This window comes from Mauremys mutica, chromosome 9 (genome assembly GCF_020497125.1).
Source record: "Mauremys mutica isolate MM-2020 ecotype Southern chromosome 9, ASM2049712v1, whole genome shotgun sequence".
Lineage (NCBI taxonomy): Eukaryota > Metazoa > Chordata > Testudines > Geoemydidae > Mauremys > Mauremys mutica.
In genome coordinates this window covers 88,868,265-88,889,799 of record NC_059080.1, presented here as the reverse complement: position 1 = coordinate 88,889,799, position 21,535 = coordinate 88,868,265, and the positions used below count along the sequence as shown (strand labels likewise).

General features: G+C 43.7%; 1 protein-coding gene across 10 annotated transcripts in view; it reads left to right on the top strand.

Moving 5' to 3' along the window:
• LRRC34 (leucine rich repeat containing 34) overlaps positions 1-21,535 on the top strand; it is a 34,249-nt gene that overhangs the window by 8,540 nt on the left and 4,174 nt on the right. For 9 of the 10 annotated variants that reach the window (XM_045029364.1, XM_045029361.1, XM_045029356.1 and 6 more), the window contains exons 3-9: positions 6,417-6,537; positions 8,523-8,647; positions 15,795-15,859; positions 16,958-17,041; positions 18,283-18,411; positions 19,092-19,187; positions 20,491-20,645. In XM_045029364.1, the coding sequence (XP_044885299.1) occupies positions 6,417-6,537; positions 8,523-8,647; positions 15,795-15,859; positions 16,958-17,041; positions 18,283-18,411; positions 19,092-19,187; positions 20,491-20,645 (775 nt within the window). Of the gene's footprint in view, positions 1-2,090; positions 4,005-6,416; positions 6,538-8,522; positions 8,648-15,794; positions 15,860-16,957; positions 17,042-18,282; positions 18,412-19,091; positions 19,188-20,490; positions 20,646-21,535 lie in introns of those variants that run through there. The other variant, XM_045029365.1, reaches the window with a different exon arrangement.

Below are 21,535 nucleotides of genomic sequence, written 5' to 3'. Positions count from 1 at the left end.
GTCAGCCAGTTACAGAAAAGAATCTCAGTCAGCTAGGATTGCACTGCACAACATTTTTACCAGTGTTCAGTACTTAGCTCAACAAGGAATAGCACTACGTGGACATAATGACAGTGATTCAAATTTGATGCAGCTCTTGTTGCTACGCAGTACAGATTCTGAGGAACTGAGACAGTGGCTCAATCGCACAAAATACAAGTGGATATCACATGAGGTTATTAATGAAATAATCGAAATGATGGCAATGATGGCGCTAAGAAAAATTGTGCAAAAGATAAAGGCTTCTAAGTTTTATGCCATTGTAATGGATGAGACTACCGATTTGTCAAGAAAAGAACAAGTAAGTTTTTCTTTAAGGTTCTTTTCTAGTGAAGACGGGGAGATTTATGAGGAGTTTATTGGGTTTTACCAAACTGACACAATGGATGCTGCTTCTCTTTTCAAAATTGTGGAAGATACACTTCTCAGGTGTGATTTGCCCTTTTCTGATTGCCGGGGGCAGTGTTACGACGGAGCCAGTAATGTGTCTGGCAAATTTACTGGGGTCCAAGCCAGAGTGAAGGAACGAGAGCCGAGAGCAGAATTTGTGCATTGTGCTGCACATTCTCTTAACCTTGCCACGCAGGATGCCCTGCATAATATTCAAGAGTGTCATTATATGTTTTTTATGGTGAAAGATCTCATCAATGCCTTCAGGGAGTCACCAAAACGTATGGCAGCATTCAGAGAGTTTCAGAGTGAAGGAGAACCTTCTTTACGACCATTGTGCCCAACAAGATAGACACTAAGGATTAGTAGCATTAAATCACTGCTCCAAAACTACAAGGCCATGATGAACTGCCTAGATGAACTTAGTTACTCTTCTGATGAATTTGGCTTAAAATGTAGTGGATTCTCAAAGCAACTTCAATCTTTTTCAACATACTTTATACTAACAGTTCTTGTGAAAGCCATGGGTCCGGTAGAAGAAGCTAATGCACAAATTCAAAGCCCAAATGTGTCATTGACAAGCGTTATGAAGAAAGTTGGCCTATTGCAAGAGGTGTTGAGTGGGATGCGTACTGACTCATCATACAATCGCTTTTGGGAAACAACGGTAGAGAAGGCAAGAAATCTTTATTTAGATGAGCCTACACTCCCAAGAAAACGCAAACCTCCAAGATGGCTCGACCATGGAAGCCTTCCTCACACCTTCAGTGACCCTAAAGATTATTTTCATAAAAAATATGTTGAGATCATTGATGCTTGCAAAGTTGCAATTGAACAGAGGTTTTCAACAGAAAGCTTTACATTCGCAGTAAAATTGGAGAAGCTTATAACTGAGGCAGCAAATGGCTCAAAACAGGACATTGTCCAAATAAGTGAAGCATTCCATGGTGACATCAACATGGAGAAACTATTTCTTCATTTAGAAATGTTGAGTGATATTTGCAGATTGAGAAATTGCCAGCTCACTTCAGTGAGTGAAGTGAAACAATTTCTAAAACAAAATGAAGGCTTAAGTGACCTGTTGTCAGAAGTTACAATTCTCCTGAAATTATTCTACACAATTCCGACTACAACCTGCACCGCTGAGCGATCATTCAGTTGCTTGCGCCGACTGAAAAATTATTTGCGAACAACAATGAGCCAAGAACGTCTAAATCACTTGACATTTCTGCACGTTCATAAAAACTTTACCTCTGAATTGGACATTGCAAGTCTCCTGGATGACTTCATTTCAAGAACCAAACAACGACAAAAAGTGTTTGCTGCCTCCTAAAGCACATCACAAAAGAAGGGGCTATATTTGTTGCAATTTTAGAAAGTATTTGTTTTGAGGATTATTGAATAAACAGTGTATGGTCGTTTCCATATTCAAAAGAGTATTAATTACTGATATTCTTAGTTAAATAATTTTTTATTATAGTGATATTATGCAATAAAAAGAAACTTAAATGCTTATGGCTTCCAATCCATTTTTACACTATTTAATAAAATATATATATCATCTTACAGGGCGGGGGGGGGGGGAGGGAGATTACACCCATTCTGGGCCCCACCAAAAATTATACAAACCTGCCGCCTATGGTACTGTGGTGATGGAGTGCAGTGTAGACAAGCACTGAAACTCACTGCTTTGGTCAGTAGTGTGAACTCTGCTGCCCAGGGGTCACAGAGATCCGAAGCTACCCACCCACCCTCACTAAAAACCCCACATGTTTTTGAAATGCCTTTTCCTGATTGCCCAGCTTGTGGATACACCATGCACATTGTTGTGTGCAACTGCCAAACCGACCATGCCCGGCTGCATGCTCCAGACACACTCCTGCATGGAATAGACAAGAGGTATCAGATCTCCTTGGCCTGTGGGGAAAAGAGACTGTGCAGGCATGGAACAGCCATACAAATGTGACAGATGACATGGGGGATGCAGGTGAAGGGGTATGACAGGAATCAGCGATGATGTGGGAAATCTAAGGAACAGCAAGAGGCATACCAGAAGGCCAGGGGGCCCGACAGTTGATCTAGTGCTGAGCTGCAGACCTGCTGCTGTTACAATGAGCTTCATGCCATACTTGCCGAGGAGCCTGAGAGACAGATCCCTGCTGTGAACAGTGAGGAGGAGGATGGGGGGCATGCGATCTGGGGTGTCCAACTATGCTGCGAGCCAGGACCTGTTTGAGGCTCCACCACCATCTAGTCAGTCCCAGCAGCAGAGCTCGGATGAGTAGGGAAAGGAACCTTGGGTAAATGTGTGAATGCAGTTCCCATTACAGTGATTAAATGTATAGATGGTGCCTGACCCAATGCAGCAGGAAGCAGGTATTGACTTTTATTAGTTTACTAATAGAAGAGGTAGTGGTACATCAAACAGAGGTAGAGTTGTCTGGTTTTCATTTCCTTGTAGAGTCAGGCAAGGGAGGCCATGGAGAGCACTTTGTTTATGTACACAGGGATGTCCCTTGAATCCTCCAGAGAGATCCTCCAGAGGATCTCCACAATCCTCTCCCAAAGCTTTCTAGGGATGGCAGTCTTATTTCTTCCTCTGCGGTAGGACACTTTCCCACGCCAGTCCGCAATGACTTCGTCAGGCACCATAGCGGTTAATAGGCTAGCAGCATATGGGCCCAAGTGGCTTTGGGATGTCAGCAGCAGCTGTGCTCTCTGTGCCTTTGTTAGTCTCAGAAGCAAGAGACCTGCTACAATCACCACTGCCTGTGGAAAATAGTGCCAGTACTCAGTACCATTGCCCTACATTCGTACCCATGGAGATGGGGACCAACATTTGATTGTTTCATCCTACAGAACAATTCCCTCTCATTTACCCCGTGCCCCTGATGGGCCATACTCACCATGGCTGAAACTGGAGAGCAGTGCTGTGCACAGGCACTCTGGAGCTGAAGTGTCAATAAGCATGTCTTGTTTAAAACTTTAGGAGAGCAAGGGAAGGGAGCTCTGAAACTTAACTTTCAGTTTATAAATACAACGATACCACTGTGTATTTTTTCTCTGTCTTCTGCGGTTGTGGCCTGGAGGGGTCCCCCTCCACACCTGTTGAAAGCCTGACCTGGATAAGGAGGAAAAAGAAGACGACTTAGGAGGATATGGTCTCTGAGATCCTGCAAGACAGTGCCGTTTCAGACTGTGAGCAGAGGGGCTGGTGGGTGAATATTGCCGACAGCGTGGAGAAAGGCCCAGGAGTCCCAGCAGGAAAAGGAGAGAGAGGGAGCTGCACCAGGACATAATGGGGCTTTTCCAGCAGAAAACACAGATGCTGCAGCCTCTTGACCTACAGGTTCAACAAGCATGGGCTCACCTCCCTTTGCAGCCAATGGAGAACTCCATGTTAGCACCTCCCTAGACCCCCAACTTTCCATGTGGCATCAGGAGCCGTGTCTCTATTGCTCCCAATCCATGCTAGAAAACAGTAAGAACAGCTTAACATAAACTGAACTGAGAGCGCCCTGGTTGCTGTTTGTGTAGGCAAAATCGACTAAAATGGACATGAACATTTTCCCCTTGTAAGTTCTGTTAATTTATTTCAGAATTTTTTATTGTATTTGTTTTTTAATTGCACATAGTTTTTTTGTACTAGTTTTGGGATGCAATAGAATTCTATTTTTTGTCATCTTTATTACTTCACAACATATGCTACAGAATGTCTACTGAAAGCACCCACTACTTGTTATTGTACAGGATGACAGAACTCATAGGATCAGTGACAAACATATTGTAATAATTATAAAGTTACAGCTATCACTGCATATTAATAGGTGCATTAACAGACAGTGTTACATTCATAAATGTACATCAACCACTGCACAGTACCCTGCAGCCCCCAAAACTTCAGGACCAGGTAGAGAGCACAGTCCACGACACCACATTACAGTACTGTGGCTAACTCTTAAAGGGCTCTTTCAGGGCCTCCTTCAGTGCATAGCTCCATGTTGAGCTCTTCTAATAGCTCTTGTGTCTGGCTGTTCAAATTCTGCAGACAGCCACTCCACCTCCATCCTTGTGGCAACTTTTCCCCCTTTGCCGCACAGATATTATGCAGGATATGACTGGCAGCTACAACCATTTGCTGTGTTTTTCTTACTGAGATCCAATCATGACAGTAAACACGGCCAGATTCTCCTCAATCTAACATAAGCACATTCAACTGTCATTCTGCACCTGCTGAGCTGTTAGTTGAACCTTTCCTTGGTGCTGTTGAGATGGCCGGCTTCATAAGCAAGTGGTAGGCTGGGTGGGTCCCCCGGGATCACTATTGCCATTTCAGCATTGGCAGTGGTAATCTGCTGGTCAGGAAAGAATGTCCTTGGTTGCAGCTTTCTGAACAGTCCTCTGTTCTTAAAGATGTAACCGTCATGCATCTTCCCTGACCAGCCAGTACTGATATTGGGGAAGTGTCTCCGGTGAGCCCTCAATGCTTGTATTACCATAGAAAAGCCTTTCCGTTGATATAGTCTGTGGCAAGATGGGCTGGTGCCAAAATAGGGATATACGTGCCATCTATCACCCCACAACAGTTCGGGAACTGCAGTGATGCAAATGCATCCACTATGTCTTGCACATTACCAAAAGTCCAGTCCTGCGTAGCAGGAGACGATTAATGGCCCTGCATACTTGCATGACAGCTGCCCCCATGGTGGATTTTCCAACTCCAAAATAATTTCCCATTGACTGGTAGCAATCAGTTTAGTGTTACAAATTTCCACAGTGCGATCACCACTCACTACTCAACTGTCCAGGCAGCTCTAATTCTGGTGTCCCTGTGCTGGAGGGCTGGGGATTCAGCATACAGATCCAGGAATGTGGCCTTTCACATCAGAAAATTCTGCAGCCAAGCCTTGTCTTCCCAAATCCGCATTACGATATGATCCCACCAGTCAGTGCTTGTTTCTCGGGCTCAGAAGCGGCATTCCACCGTCTGCGGCTGCTCCATGAACCCCACCAACAACATTGAATTGGTTCTTGCTATGTCCCACAATAATCTGTCCTCCAATAAATGTTTATATCCTCTGCTGCTGCAGTTCTTGAAGCTCTGCAAATATCAGAGGATTATACATCCTTGTGTTTGCAATGCTCATGATAAGAGTGTAGAGCTTTGTGGGCTCCATACTTCAGAGATGGCAGACAGTGAGAAATACTGTGCAGTTTTGTAGGATTTTTTAAAAAGGCACCAAAATGAAGGGATATGAATGACATTATGGGATAGAGAAAGTTGCATAATGAGAACTTGACCCCTTGTTCCCAGTCATCCCTGCACAACTTATTCCTGCCCCACCAGGCGTTGCTAGAATTTCCCAAAAGACAGTGTGCTGGATGATGGTGAGTCGCACACTGGAATACCTATGCACAGTGCACCGCTGTGCATCAACACAAGCACTCCTGGTGAATATGCAGAGCACTGAAGCAAGGAGCCAAAATACTAACCGTGGCAGCTTTATGCTTGCGTTGACCAAAGTTTGTAGTGTAGACATGGCCAAAAAGTCAAGATGGTTCATAGTCCCAGATCCTAATACTTGTCCTAGATGCTCAAAAAGGAGTAGCCTGAAATGCATTTTTTCCATTCAGAAATGGCTAAGTGGTTGAACTATTCCCCTCTGTTATGGCCTTGTTACAGAGATTCATGCATGTGAATTCTCTAGATTGCATTATTGCAACACACACTCTTACCTGGTGTTAACACTAAAGATGACTCTTGGCTTGTCTGTATGGAGAGTTAGTGTGTGGGAAATAGTGTAAATCTACAGTGCTCTAGCCTGCTATGTACTAACTGGTCATATGGAAACTCCTATAGGACACTAAAAGTCTATAGTGTGCTTTGACTTACTGCTGCCTCTCAATTTCGTAGGGGCCCCAGATTCTATATGATGGGCACGTTAGAAATGCATAAAACTGTCTACTAAATTGCTTTTATTTTCAAGCTGTCATGTCAACTCATCTAAGTCTCCATAAAGAATATTTGCAAGCCTGCCAAGAGTCAAGCCATCCAGAAAACCCTTTCATTGCCCACATGCTTGAAGAAGCTGAGAAAGCAGATATAACGTAAGGAAATAATAAATAGCATATTTTAAATACTTCTGAAAGCTTTGGACAGCGTAACAGGACCAGGAATGGAATGATGAAAAAGCAGAGTTTTCTGGTTTAAACACACATCCCTCTTTTTGGGTTTAGATTGCAAGAGTTCTGGTTTAATTCAAGTTGACAACAGGTTGGCAAAAGTCTGTAGTTGCATATTCCTTCCAGGCAGAAAACTCAAAATGTACAAAACATACAGAGCAGTAGTTTCCAAACTATGCAAGCTCTCGTCAACAGGTATGTGAGAAAAATCCTGTAATGGCGGACAACGCATTTTATTTAGTACAGAGGTTCTCAAACTGGAGCATGCCCTGGAGGAATGTTCATGTGGTGGGAGGGGGAGGTGTGAGCAGCGATGCCAGGCAGCTCAGGCCAGCCCCAACTGGCAGGGCTCGGGGAGGGTGTGCCACCTCCACTGCCTGACTCACTTTGGGCCAGCCCCAGGCAGCGGGGCTTGGGGGTGGGGAGCGCCACCTCCACCCTGAGTCACCTCAGCAGGCCACCCAAATTTGAGCTGAGCTCCCCCTTTGAGTTACAATTTTTGAATGTGCCCCCGCCCCAACCCAGACGGGCCTGGCGTTGCCGCTCATCCCTCCGAACGTTTCTTTGCATCCCACAGTTTGAATACCTTTAGAAGATGCCACAAGTACTCCTGTTCTTTATTCAAGGTAGAGTGGCCCGTTAACACCTCTGCAGTCATAGGATAAAAAGAAGGGGTTAGTGGGTTACAGATCATTGTAATAAGCCATAAATCCACTGTCTCTGGTCAGCCCATGATTTTTGGTATCTAGCAGAGTAATGAATTTAAGCTCCCAGGCTCATCTTTGAAAGTAGGTTTCCTTTGAGGATGAGGACAGATATGTTAGTTATAGAGTGATCACTTTGTGAAAAGTGTTCACCCGCAGGTGATAGGGTGTTTTTGTCCTTTATCATTTTTCTATGTGAGTTCATTCGAGAGCATAGTGATTGCCTGGTTTCACACACGTAATTGTTATTTGGGCATTTAGTGCGCTGGATGACATATACCACATGTTGTGATAGGACCCATGGATCTTGAAAGGTATGTTGATCATTGTGGCAGTGGAGATACGTCTGCAGGTTTTGCATCTGTTGTTCTGGCAGGGTCTGATGCTGCTTTGAGTTGGTGTATCCTGGTCTGTGGAGATCTTGCTTCTGACGATGAGCTTGGAGAGGTTGGGGGATAGTTTGAAGGCCAGAAGTGGAGGTTCAGGAAAGATTTCTTTCAGGTCGGGGTGGGTCCTGATTGAGTCTGGGTTGTGGTTGTTTGATGGCACTGTATAAGGGTTCCAGTGTAGGGTGCTGGCTATAGATGACAGATTTCTTTGTGTGTTGGGGTGGTCTGAGGAAAGATGATGTAGAGAAAATGGAAAGAGAGCTGCTTTCTTCTGTGCTCAATTATTGAGGGTGGGGTGGAGTAAAACAAAGGAAAAAGGAGAGAATGAACCTTCCAGAATAATCTCCTGAATCATTTTGTTGCTAAAATTCTAAGTGGGGTCTTGTGGCAGTACAGGGTATCAGGCTGCCAAAATGAACAATTATGAATTATAGCTAGTAGAGCATTGTTCTCCATGGATTTTTTTTTATCCAGATTTCACAATCCTGATAAATAAACTAGTGGGGGGAAAGCACTATTGCATCTCCACCCTATGACACATATGGAACTACACCTCTACCTTGATATAACGCCACCCGATATAACACAAATTCGGATATAATGCGGTAAAGCAGCGCTCCGGGGGGGCGGGGAGGGGGGGGCTGGGCTGCGCTCTCCAGCGTATCAAATCAAGTTCGATATAACGCGGTTTCACCTATAACATGGTAAGATTTTTGGGCTCCCGAGGACAGCGTTATATCGAGGTAGAGGTGTAATACTTTGTATAGTGTTTCTTTCTCCTGCCATTCTTATGCTTTAAAGTATTTCTGCATTACAGCAGATTGACAAAAGGGATCACATTAAAAATAGCTGGAAATAACCGCTTGGTGCCAGTACAGAAAGTTACAGATGAGGATTTTCGAATGCTTGCCTGCATCATAAGCAATAACACATTTGTTACAGGTATGTCATCTCATTACTTCATATCTCTTTATAAATTGGAAACAAGAAACAGTTTTGAGTCTTGGTTCTTTCTTCTTACCCTTCATGTGAAGATCAATTCGTTATTAATAAGTGGTGTTAGTCTTATTTATTTCTGTATTCTTTGCCTTTCAGGCCTGTGTGGGATAAGTAATGAGAAACACTGAGGTTGTTTTGCTTCTGAGATAAATTAATTATGCTGGATCTGCGTGTAAAGACCTGGCTCTGGGTTTGTTTTCATTAGTTAATTAACTGTAATTAGGAGAAGGAGCTAGACAGGTGTGTCGGATGTTAATTATCCCAACTAGTTACAGTTGTTTCTGTTACCTTAATTAACCAATTGATCATTACCTGATTGCTGAATGAAACTATGTATAAAAGCATGCTGGGATAGAATAAAGGAAGCTCTGCTTACAATCGCATTTTTGGCTGTCAGACTCCGTTCCTGTTCTGTGGTCCAACAAATGGTGACCCCGATGTGATGATTGAAGATAGTGTTGGTGGCCTGAGTTGATAAAAAGAAAAAGAGGGACGCGCCTGAAGTTTCAGCGTCGGGCGTCCAAGAGAGAGAGAGAGAGAGAGAAAAAAAAAAAAAAAAAAAAAAAAAAAAAAAAACAAAAAAAAAAAGCCGCAGGTTGTCCGAAAAAGAAAAGCGCCCCTGAGTGTCAAGCGGCGGCTGCAGGGCGTCCAAAGAAGAAGGACGCATCTGAACAGAATTGTACGGCTGGGAACCATAAAGCGTCCAAACGGAGAGAAGCACCTGAAGCCCAGTGCCGAGCGGTAAGCTGCAGGGCGTTTAAAAAAAAAAAAAAAAAAAAAAAAAAAAAAAAAAAAAACGGGGCACACCTGAATCTAGAGGTGAGCACTAAAAATGGGAGCCGCTGCGTCTGCAGAGGAGAAAATGGTGCATGAAATTCTGACACGCATCACGGAGCGACGGGGAGAAAAGTTCCCCTCTGATGCATTATCCCGCTTACTACAGTGGGGACGTTCAAGGGGACTTTCTGTTTCACCCAATACCATATTTGATAAAACTGTGTGGGAGCGGATGGGCTGTGAACTTTGGAAATCAGTGGCTCAGGGTGACAAGGAAGCCTTCTCCCTGAGTCCAATATGGAAGAAGACAACAGAGATAGTGGAAGCCTTTGCAGCCGAGGCAGGAGTACAGGCGGCTCTCTCAGACCTTTGTCACCCAACGCCCGGAATACCCTCCGTTTTGCCGGTTGGAGCCAGGGATTTTTTTGGTGGTGAAGACACAGTAATACCCTTGGCTTCCGACCCCTTCCCTATGGACGATGTTGCCTCTGCTACGATGCCATTACCCTCCAACGTAGCTATTGGCCCTGATATAATTGATCCTGCTTCGGTCCCGCTACCGCCTGATACACCCGAGCCTATGGAGACAACTTTGCCATATGCACCCCTTTCAAAGCCGTGCCGTATCCACGGGACTTGGGGGTGTCATGAATGCGGGGAAGCAGAGGAGGCTCGGGTGAAACATATGCCATCACAGCCATGTTCTGATTTCACTCAGTTTACCCGGTCTGATGCTCTTTATGAGGAACTGCAGCGCCAGGGTCGACAACTGCAGGCCATTTTTAACAAATTGGATCAAAAACAAGGTTTTCCAGCTGGATCATCACGGTCAAGTCTTCACGAGTGTTTTCGTCCGACTTGCCCTTCTGCCCCACCTGACCCCGGGGACCCTCCGGACCCAGTACAGCGTTGGCATGGGGTCATAAAGGAAGCCATCCTTGAAGGACTGACACCTGAGGCCTTTCCAGTAATTACGCCAGACCCTCAACATCCTAATCACCGACAATGGGCCCCTTTGGATTGGAAATTGATCCGTGAGGCACAGAAATCAATTATGGCTTATGGACTAGATAATCTATATGTACAGTCTCTTATTGAACAGGTATTTACGGGCCAGGCGATGTGTCCATATGATGCAATTAAACTAGCTGATCTACTTCTTACACCCACGCAAAAACTGTTGTGGAAAGATGATTGGGCCAAGAGAATCGACTTGGCCCTTGTCCACAATCTGGATCTACCGGACGGTGATCCCCGGCACGTGGCCACTACTGAGATGCTTTTGGGAGCCGGTCGTTTTGCTGACCCACATCTGCAAGCCCGTCTGGACCCCCGAATACTGCAGCAATCACAGGAACTAGCTTTGGCTGCCTTTAAGGCGGTGCCCCAGATGGGGAAGCCGAACCCGCCCTACGCTAAAATTACTCAAGGCCTATCAGAACCATATTCCACCTTTTTGGATCGTCTCCGAGAAGCTATTGATAGATCCCCTAATCTGACGCCAGAAGCCAGGACTGCAGTTGGCCTTGATCTCGCCACCCAGAATGCGAATCCCACTTGCCGCCGTATCTTAGCTACTTTGCCCAAAACTGCGTCCCTAATGGAAATGATTGAAGCATGTAATAAGGCCACTATGTTTGAGGAGACGGATAAGGCAGCAATTCATGCTGAGGCACAGGCCTCTGCACTAGCCGTGACGTTACGACCTCTGCTCGGGCGACGATGGGGGGCAAAAAGATCGACCCGGCCGGCTGGCCCTTGTTTTAGTTGTGGAAAACCCGGGCACCTCTGGCGGGATTGCCCAATGCAAAATGGGCAGCGAACCTCTGATATGTCATCTAGAGCTGCAACAGGCGCTTGTACACGACGTAATAGGTTTGGGCAGCGAACCTCTGATATGTCTCCTAACTCTGCAACTGGTGCTTGTGCACGATGTAATAAGTTCGGACATCATGCCAATGATTGCTGGGCGCGTTACAAGAAAGATGGAACACCGCTGCCGGGAAACGGATCACGGAGCGCCCCTCGGAGGAGCGCGACGATACAAGTACCTCCACCTACCAACCCGGCTGCCTGGAACACCTCACCGGAGCAACCCGTGGCAGTGCCGGAGTGGACCTGGCCACAGCATCAGATGTAGTTCTAGAGACTGATAAAGTTCAAATTCTTCCTTCTAACACTGATGGCCCATTAGGATTTGGACTAAGTGCTCTTTTGATTGGCCGTTCGTCTACATCAAAACAGGGTATTTTTGTTTTACCTGGCCTTATTGACGCTGATTATACCGGGAACATTGGGATAATGGTACGTGCCCTCTGCCCCCCTGTAACTATAATTGCTGGTACGCGCATTGCTCAACTAATACCCTTCAAGGGATGTGTACCCCGATCGACCCCGATTGATCGTGGGTCCCGAGGATTTGGATCCACTAGCCCTCCCCAAATTGCTTTTGTTATGGACATTACTTCGCGCAAGCCCACCCGTACTGTTCGGCTTCAAGGGTCCGATGGGCGGCAGATTATTCATGACGCCTTGCTGGATACAGGGGCCGATGTGACTATAGTCCCCGCTCGGTTTTGGCCGGAATCTTGGCCCTTGCGGGATGCCGCCACACCGGTGACCGGCATTGGTGGGACTCAATTGACTCGCATTAGTGTAAATTTCATTACCATTTCTGATGTGGAAGATCCGGCCACAAGCGCAAAAGTTCGCCCCTATGTAATGCCGGCTCCGATATGGCTTTTAGGTCGGGACTGTTTAAGTCAGTGGGGCATTGTGTTGCAAAATTCACCTTTTGCTTAGCGGCCACTGAGGGGCGACCGATCCTACAACTGGAATGGACAACCACCACGCCGGTCTGGGTCGCTCAGTGGCCGCTGCCTAAAGATAAGCTCGCCCGGGTGCATGAACTTGTGCAGGAACAATTGGCTATGGGCCACCTTGAACCTTCTGTTAGCCCTTGGAATACCCCTATTTTTACCATTCCCAAAAAGTCTGGGCATTGGCGTTTGTTACAAGATCTACGCGCTGTCAATGCTGTTATGAAGGATATGGGTGCCCTCCAGCCTGGGCTGCCCACACCTACTATGCTTCCGCATGGATGGCCTCTGCTTGTTGTTGATTTAAAGGACTGCTTTTTTACCATTGCCTTGCATCCCGCGGACCGCGAGAAATTTGCCTTTTCTGTGCCTTCTATAAATAAGGCTGCACCTGCCCGGCGGTATCAATGGACTGTTCTACCACAAGGTTTGAAAAATTCTCCTACCATTTGTCAATCTTATGTTGCTTGGGCTATAGCACCCCTGCGATTGGTGCACCCTGATTGGATTATTTATCATTATATGGATGATCTTTTGTTTACTGGCGCCCATTTTGCTGTGGATGTGGCGATTGCTGAAATTGACTCAGTTTTGCGAAAGGCTGGGCTGGTAATTGCTCCAGAAAAACTTCAGCGGCAAGCCCCATATCGGTATCTTGGTATGGAAATTACGGATTCAATTGTACGCCCGCAGAATTTGACCTTTCGGATGGATATTCATAATTTACATGACGTTCAGCGCTTGGTGGGCGATTTGCAGTGGGTTCGCGGTCTTTGTGGTATAACTAATGAGGATCTTGCACCCTTGGTTCAACTGCTTCAAGGTGGACGTGCTCCGGATGAACCTCGCTCTCTGCAGAATCAGCACCAGGTTGCCTTACGAAATATTGCAGATAAACTTGCAACACGTTATTCGGGGCGTATTTATCCGGACTTGCCCATTTTTTTGGCAATTTTTTCCAAAGATGCCTCTTTGGAAGCTTTACTTTTTCAATGGCATGAGGCCCTTTCCGATCCACTGGTGGGCATTGAATGGCTTTTTCCACCTTCGCACTATACCACAACTGTGACTACGCGGCTTGATGCAATTGCTCACCTCATTTCTATGGCCCGATGCCGTTTGCTGGCCATTGCAGGTATTGACCCTCATACCATTTATTTGCCCTTTGATGATGTTACTGTGACTCAGTTGCTTGCTACTCACCTTTCTTTTGTACTTGCCACCATGGATTACGCCGGTTACTTTAGTAGCCATTTTCCCTCACACCGAATTTTTGCTACCACGCTTCCTCTGGAAAAAGCCCTAATGTTGCGATCTAGTCCAGTTGCTGGTCTCACCGTTTTCACCGATGCCAGTGGCAGTGCCCAGCGTGCAGGACTTCTTTGGTTTATTGACGGCCATTGGCATCACGAGTTTGTTCTTGCTGAAGGCTCCCTGCAGGTTCTAGAGCTTCGTGCTATTGTTCGCACTTTTGAAAAATGGCCCGATGCCCCTTTGAATATTGTCAGTGACTCTCTGTATGCTGTAGGTGTGCTTCAGCGTTTAGAACGCTCCCTGTTGGGCCGTGTTACGAATTCTGTTTTATGGACTGCTCTTCTTCAGTTATGGCATCTCTTAAATGCTCGACGGTGCCCTTATTTTGTTATGCATATTAGGAGCCACTCTGGATTACAAGATGGTCTTGCCGAGGGCAATGCGCTGATTGATCAGTTAGTTGGCGTTGCCCATGTTCCGAATTCATTTGCCCAGGCACGGATTTCCCATGAATTTTTTCATCAGTCTGCCCGTGCTTTAGCACGTCAGTTTGCGATTTCTATTACTGACGCTCGTGCTATCGTGGCCTCCTGCCCTGATTGTCAACAGCATGTATTGCCCCTTGTATCTGGTGTTAATCCCCGTGGCCTATTGTCACTTCAAGTTTGGCAGTCTGATGTTACCACGTTTGCTGAGTTCGGCACCTTGCGCAATATTCATGTTACCATTGATACCTTTTCTGGCTTTACTTGGGCGACAGCTATGACCTCTACTAGCTCTCGTGATGTGATTAAGCATTGGCAAGCATGCTTTGCCGTGATGGGGGTTCCTGCCCTCATTAAGACTGATAATGGCGGGGGTTATGTTTCTCATCGCACTGCCCAGTTTCTTTCCCACTGGGGTGTGCAGCATTCTACGGGTGTACCTGGCAATTCTACTGGGCAAGCTATTATTGAGCGTGCTCACGCCTCTTTGAAGGCGCTCCTCTTAAGACAAAAAGGGGGGATTCGTAGTGAACGGGCAGACGCTTTGGACAAGACGCCTGCCGCTCGCTTACTGAAAGCTCTTTATGTACTTAACTGGTTACATGTTGGTAAAAACAACCAGGTACCCCCTGCAATTAAACATATCAGCGGGATGACTGGGGAAGAGCAGGGTATGGCCCCCCGACCCTTGGTCAAGTGGTTTGACTATCAGCAGCAAATATGGAAAGGACCAGTTGACTTGCTAACATGGGGCAGGGGTTATGCGTGTGTTGCCACTGATACAGGTCCCAGGTGGATACCAGCGAAGTGGGTCCGGCCTTGGCTGCGTCCTCCGGAGCGACGGCAGGCAGATGCGGAGGAGCCTCACGAGACGCGCTCAGACGTCGCGGAACCAGAGCCCCCGGAGGAGAGCTGTTTGTTAGCTTTGCCAGGACTTTTTCAGTCTGATCCTCCGTGAATCAGTTACTCGCTTGGAATGATTTGTGTCTGAAAGAAAATTTGTGTGGCTATATAGGTATTTAGTGTACCATGATGTTTTGTGTTCTCTGTTATGTTTTGTGTTGTCTGTTTTCTGGCCAGAATCGTTGTCGTGTTGTCATGTGATTTGATGTGTCTTTCTTAAAGACCCCCCACCCTCAGTGTCAGCTTGATCACCTGACAGCTGAGGGATACAATTCAAAAAAAAAAAAAAAAAAAAAAAAAAAAAAAAAGGGGGGGGGGTTGTAGAATTTTTCTCATCTTCTGTTTATTGTGTCTTTGTTTTGTTCGTTTGATGTTTTTTGGAATTATGCCAAGGATTGTATGGTCATACAGGTTGATTTTATTAATCCTTATTTTTTTTTTGTGTGATAGGTTATAGCGTTATGTTATTATGAGTTGGGAATGTTTCCTCTCTCTTTTTTCTTTTTGATTTTGAATAAAGGGGGGAGATGTGGGATAAGTAATGAGAAACACTGAGGTTGTTTTGCTTCTGAGATAAATTAATTATGCTGGATCTGCGTGTAAAGACCTGGCTCTGGGTTTGTTTTCATTAGTTAATTAACTGTAATTAGGAGAAGGAGCTAGACAGGTGTGTCGGATGTTAATTATCCCAACTAGTTACAGTTGTTTCTGTTACCTTAATTAACCAATTGATCATTACCTGATTGCTGAATGAAACTATGTATAAAAGCATGCTGGGATAGAATAAAGGAAGCTCTGCTTACAATCGCATTTTTGGCTGTCAGACTCCGTTCCTGTTCTGTGGTCCAACAGGCCTGGACCTTAGATATAATGTATTAACTGATGTTGGAGCAGAGCATGCTGCAAAATTCCTTCAGGTAGTTTTCTCTGGGCCAAAATATTTGATTTTTACCTCAAGTTTGTGGTTTCATTGGCCATGATAACATTTATGTGCAATGTATTGGTGACAGTATGTGTTGTTCTGGAAAAATTCCAGAAATCTTGGCTTTTCATATCCAGATCCATCAATTTAGAATATCAGATTACATTCATCATAAACTTTTTGCAGTTGTTCAATATATGTGGTTTTTACAGTACAGTCTGAAAAAGAGGCATTTGTGACGCATTTTGGTAGTATATTGTGCATGACAAAATTAATGGAAATGGACAAAAACATAATGTATATCCTTAGTATGTATGGAAACTTAAAGACATAGGCTTCTAGTGCCAGCCAGAAGCAAGCTATATACAGAAATCCCTGTAATCTGCAACTCCACATCTATGGAGTTAGCTCATTGGTGCAGAATCATGCTCCGAACCTAAACTTTCATTTTAAAAAAGAAAATTTATACCTCTGGCTCTAATAGTTGTGTAGAAAATCTTGAAAATGTGATCAGTGTAAACCAATGCAGTATTGCTTTCCTGAGTCTGCAGACAGCCTGAAACAGTACCTCTGAGGCATATACTATTGCAGTCTTTTCCCGGGGCTTTGAACTGAAACCTAAGGATGACAATTTAAATATCAACACTATTAACTTTTTTATTGATGATCATTTTAGTAGCATTTTAGCACTGGTATCCCCCCAGTCCCAAGCTGCCTCCCACACCTCCCCAGTTATCTAAACAAATACTTCCCCATTTGCCTAAACCTCTGATTTGCCCCTTGTCATCTTCCGTGATGAGGTTATTTGTTGTAGATACAAAAACCTTTGGCATGTTGAAAACTGAATATGCAAATGTAGCAGTTTGAAGCTGGGGCATTGGTTAATAAGGATGTTAGTTTTTGGTTAATCACTGCTGTGTTCATTTTTGTGTTGTTTTTAAAGGTTGGTGCTCAATATATTAATTACGGAGAAAACAGTTACTAAACAAAATGTCTTTCAAAACTGTGTGAGGCATCAGCTCTTTAAAATGAGAAAATGCTCTGTAAAATATACTTTTGAATTTGGTGTTGGTTTCCTGTTTGTGTACTGTAGGAAAACTCAACCCTGTGCTACCTCAATCTGATGTTTAATGATATTGGTGCCAATGGAGCAGAACTGATAGCTAAAGCATTGCATGTAAGTATTAATCGATATACTATAGTAATTTTGACAATAGCATCTGATTTGATATTGTGTCTTGTGATGGACATCAGCATCAAAGTTAATCTGAAAAACACCTTTTCTTTCCTTATATCCAGTATTTGTTGTAACAAAGAGATTGCTTTGTCTTCTCAAGACAGACTGTATCTCTGCTACTTTTAGATCATCTTTCAGAAGAAGAGAAAACTGCCCTCTGCAGCCATTGATATTTATTGATTTCAGCTATAAAATAGCTGGATATCTCTTTGTGAAAATTAAACTGAAGAATAAAACAAAAAATTTCATCAAAATTTAATGGGGCAAAATTTCACACAATTCCATACATAGCCAAGAATTTTTTTATTTTTCCATTATGTTCTGAAACTTGCTAACTTTTATATGCCTATTTTTGTCTTTGTTTTTAAATTTTCCTTTTTTTGTGGTGACATTATTTGCCTTGACATCAGTTTGTCTAGGACATGACTGTATAATCTCACATAGCAGCATTATAAAATGTGTTTTTTGTAATTTCATATTTAAATTACTCATAATGGATTTTTCAGTGCAATTTCTGTTACAGTGGCACCGAGGAATTAAAAAATGAAAATGATTGTGTATACATTACAGCTAGGGCCTGATCCTTTAAATGCTTAGGGCCTGATCCAGTGCCCACTGAAGTCAATGGGAATATTTCCCTTGACTTCAGTGGACTTTGGATCAAGCCCTTAGTTTGCCAAAAAAGAGGCCAATCTTGCAATGATCTGCACACAAGCTTAACTGTCTGCACATGAGTAATTCCACTGAAGTCAGGTGACTTCAGTGGGCTTTGATTACTCATGTGATAAAGGCAGATGAAAGACCTGCAAACTTCTAGTATTCTAAATTAAAAAATTCAGCTATTAGCTAAATATGTGAAATGACAGGCATTATAATAAAATATAATGATGAATGGATTTAACTCTATTTTTAAGCAGTTTGGACACAAATATCAGTCTGGAATTCTTTAATAAACATATGAACATTGGTAGATTATAGTGGAAGCACAGATACCCATAAATAATTCAGAGCCCTCCCACCCTTACAAACCCTTATGCTCTTCGTAGACTTTACTCAGGCAACTAGTCCCAGTGAAAAGATAGGCAGTTACTTAGTTACTGTTAGCAGTTGGCTGTATTCCTTACAGAAGATGACATTTTGTCTTTATGCCAAAGGAAATCCTTTTAAATTTTCTTGCCTAGAGGAATGAAACGCTCCTACACCTGAGAATGACTGGCAACAAAATTGAAAACAAAGGTGGGATGTACTTTGCTTCAATGCTGCAAATTAATTCGACCTTAGAGAAGTTAGATCTTGGAGACTGTGATCTGGTGAGTAAAGTAAAATTATCAACTTAAACTGAAAACTAATAGCCTTTCAAGTGTATTATAAATAGGGTGACCAGTTAGCAACTGTGAAAAAACGGGACAGGTGGTGGGGAGTAATAGGCGCCTATATAAGAAAAAGTCCCCAAAAACGGGACTGTCCCTTTAAAAACAACCCTAACCTTAGCCCAGAGAACACTCTCCTCCACAACCCTCACCCTAGCTCAGTGAGGCCCACCTACCTGAACCCTAACCTTAGCCCTGATAGCCCTGCATTCCACAACCCTATCCCGAACCTGGGGAGCTCTGCTCTCCATACCCATGATGTTACTAACAGTCTTACCCCATAAACGAGAAGAATTTTTCGTAATGTATCAGTTTCTGTTTATTTTCAGCAGGTCTCATAGTAATTCATGCCAATTATTTCAGTTCCATTCTCTTAACATCCTTTGCCTGCTGATATCTTCAGGAAATGTTTGTATGGATTGCAATACTGCAGAGACAGATTACCACTGAATATCTCCAACACACATAGAGCTAAAAATAATAGTATTTCTAACTCGTGTCAATTTGATATTTATGATCTTCTAAAAATACATTCTGTAAGGAGGCATGGTATCTTTGGTATGTTGCTTTATTTATATGTTGAACAGGTTTTTCTAAAAAGTTTCTGTTTTTGTTTTCAGGGTACACAAAGTCTAATAGCAATAGCAACAGTTATGAGCCATAACAAAGCGATGAAAGCACTAAACCTAAACCGTCCTATACTGTACAGCCAAGAGGTATGTGTATATACTGTTGGGTCAGTTCAATTAAACAGATATACGCATACAGAGAAGCAATACTGATAGCTTTATGGAGGCCTATAATGGTCTTGGACAGTGTGACTTTCTGGGGCTTCTTTATATGCTTGTGTGAGAGCTGCCAGGGTTGTTTTTTAAGTCTTTCTGCCCAAGGAAGAGAGAACACCAAGAAAAAGGATTGTAGACAGACTCAGGAGCCAAAATGTTCATACCTCCTTGCCTAGCGTTATGCTCCTGAATCATAATTTAGGCACATGAAGAAACAGCCTTCTTTTCAAAGTGCTCAGTTCTTAATCTCAATAGAAGCAGTTGGATGATCAGCCCTTATTTAGGGGTTGTCTAAATGGGAATTGCAGAGTAAGAGTGGCTTTTTTTGTTTAGCTTAAACTCTTTCCTAAGTGACATAAACAGAACCAAAGAAATGTCACTCTTAAAATGAGGTAAGTATCCATTTGGGGGGTTCTGACAATATAACTACATCCGTTTAAATTCACACCTTGGCTTTTACTGAAAAAACTTCCCTGTGTAGACAACACCGTAGGTGCCTAACCATGGATTTAGAAGCCTAATTTTAGTCTCCTGCTTTTGAAAAAAATCTGGACCAGAATAAACACCACGCTATACTAAGGGCCCAATCCAACACCCACTGAAGTTTATCAGAGTCTTCCCATTTGTTAATCCTCTCTGGTCTGTAGGCTTCTCCATTGTGTCTACCTGACTGAAGCCCCATATAAATTATTGTCTTAACCAAAGGTGATAACTTTGAAACCAATTCGCTGCCTCTTATAGAGGCAGGATATATGTTTTTTCTATAGTTAATCCCTCTTTCAAAGACTTCTGCTCTTCATAAAATAATTGTTGATACCTATTTCTGTCACACCATTGACGTCAATAGGAATTGGATCAAGTCCTAAAACGTTGTGTCATGGAAACTTGGAAAAGAAATGATCAAGGTAGATGAGAGAACTAGTAGTTAGAGTACTGACTTGCCTGAGATTTACACTGCAGGGGTATACAGTTCCTTAAATCTGCAGCCACATTTTGGTAACTTTCACTATTTTCCCAGCGATCACAATAAGCAATTGTTTCCTGATTTTTTGTATATCAAGTTGTAATACATCAGAAGGAAGATGAGTTAAGGCCAAATTCTGCTCTTGGACATCTACCGTTGACTGCAGGGAAGGTTGAACTTGTTCTTGGAGCCAAACACCAAAGAGTGGTGTTTGACCCTAAAAACTGATCTGACGTTAAAATTATAGTTTAACTGAGATTTTATTTTTAGGAAGAGACCACAGTTCACACAGCTCTAATGATGAAAAATAACTCTTGTCTTATGGAACTGCATTTGTGCAAACATGAAATGAAGAACTTTGGTGTGGAGCGTCTGTGTCATGCATTGTATGAAAACTGCAGCCTGCGATATCTTGACCTCAGTTGGTAAAAGATTCACCCTCTGTTTTTGTTTAAATTACACAAACATAGAGTATATTGTTGCTGGTGAAATTTGTACACAATGCAATATCAGTATAGCAGGCATGAGAGGTATTATATGGTATTGATACCATTCCCTCCAGAAAAAATGTGATTTTTCTAGGTGAAATGGAGAGTTGAGGTGGAAGCCGTAGTTGGAGGGAGTGCAACATTATTAAGGGATAAACTAGTATTTAGCCACAGCCTTGGCTGTGAGGATGGTGGAGATATGCCACCACAGAAGGAGCACCAGAAAACATTCTGCCTCGGGGAGGTGCAGTGCCCTCTGTGTATATGGAGGAGCAATTAATAACACCCCTTTAAGGAGTGCAGCATCCTCCACCCTCCCCAGCCTGACTGGTCAACTCTGCTATGACTCTGGCTACAGAAGGAGCAGAAGAGAGGTCTCCCTCTCTCCCCTCCCCTGCTGCTTAAGGGCTATGCCATAGTCTAATCCTAAATTTACAAGCTGCAACCTAAGTGGTCAGCTATATCTCATTAAATCATTTTCCTGCCTTGCAGGAGCCTCAGGCCTGAGTGCATTTCAGTCCCTCCTTTTTTTCTACCCATTGTCACGCAATAGTTTAGTCTCCTGAGGGCTTTAATACTTTGGTCTAATTCTTGTTGTTGGGCTTGGTGTGGGGGTAGGGTAGCTAGGTGGTGTTGGTGGCCTGTGATATAGAGGATGTTAGACTAGATAATCTGATGGTCCCTTGTGGCCTTAAATTCTGTAGTACTGTACACTTGAGTGAAGAAAGAGCACTTACTCTACGGTACATACTAATCAGACAGTGTGTGAAATTATGCCACTCTACAGAAGATGTAAAAAATCAAACATTGGAAAAATACAACATAAG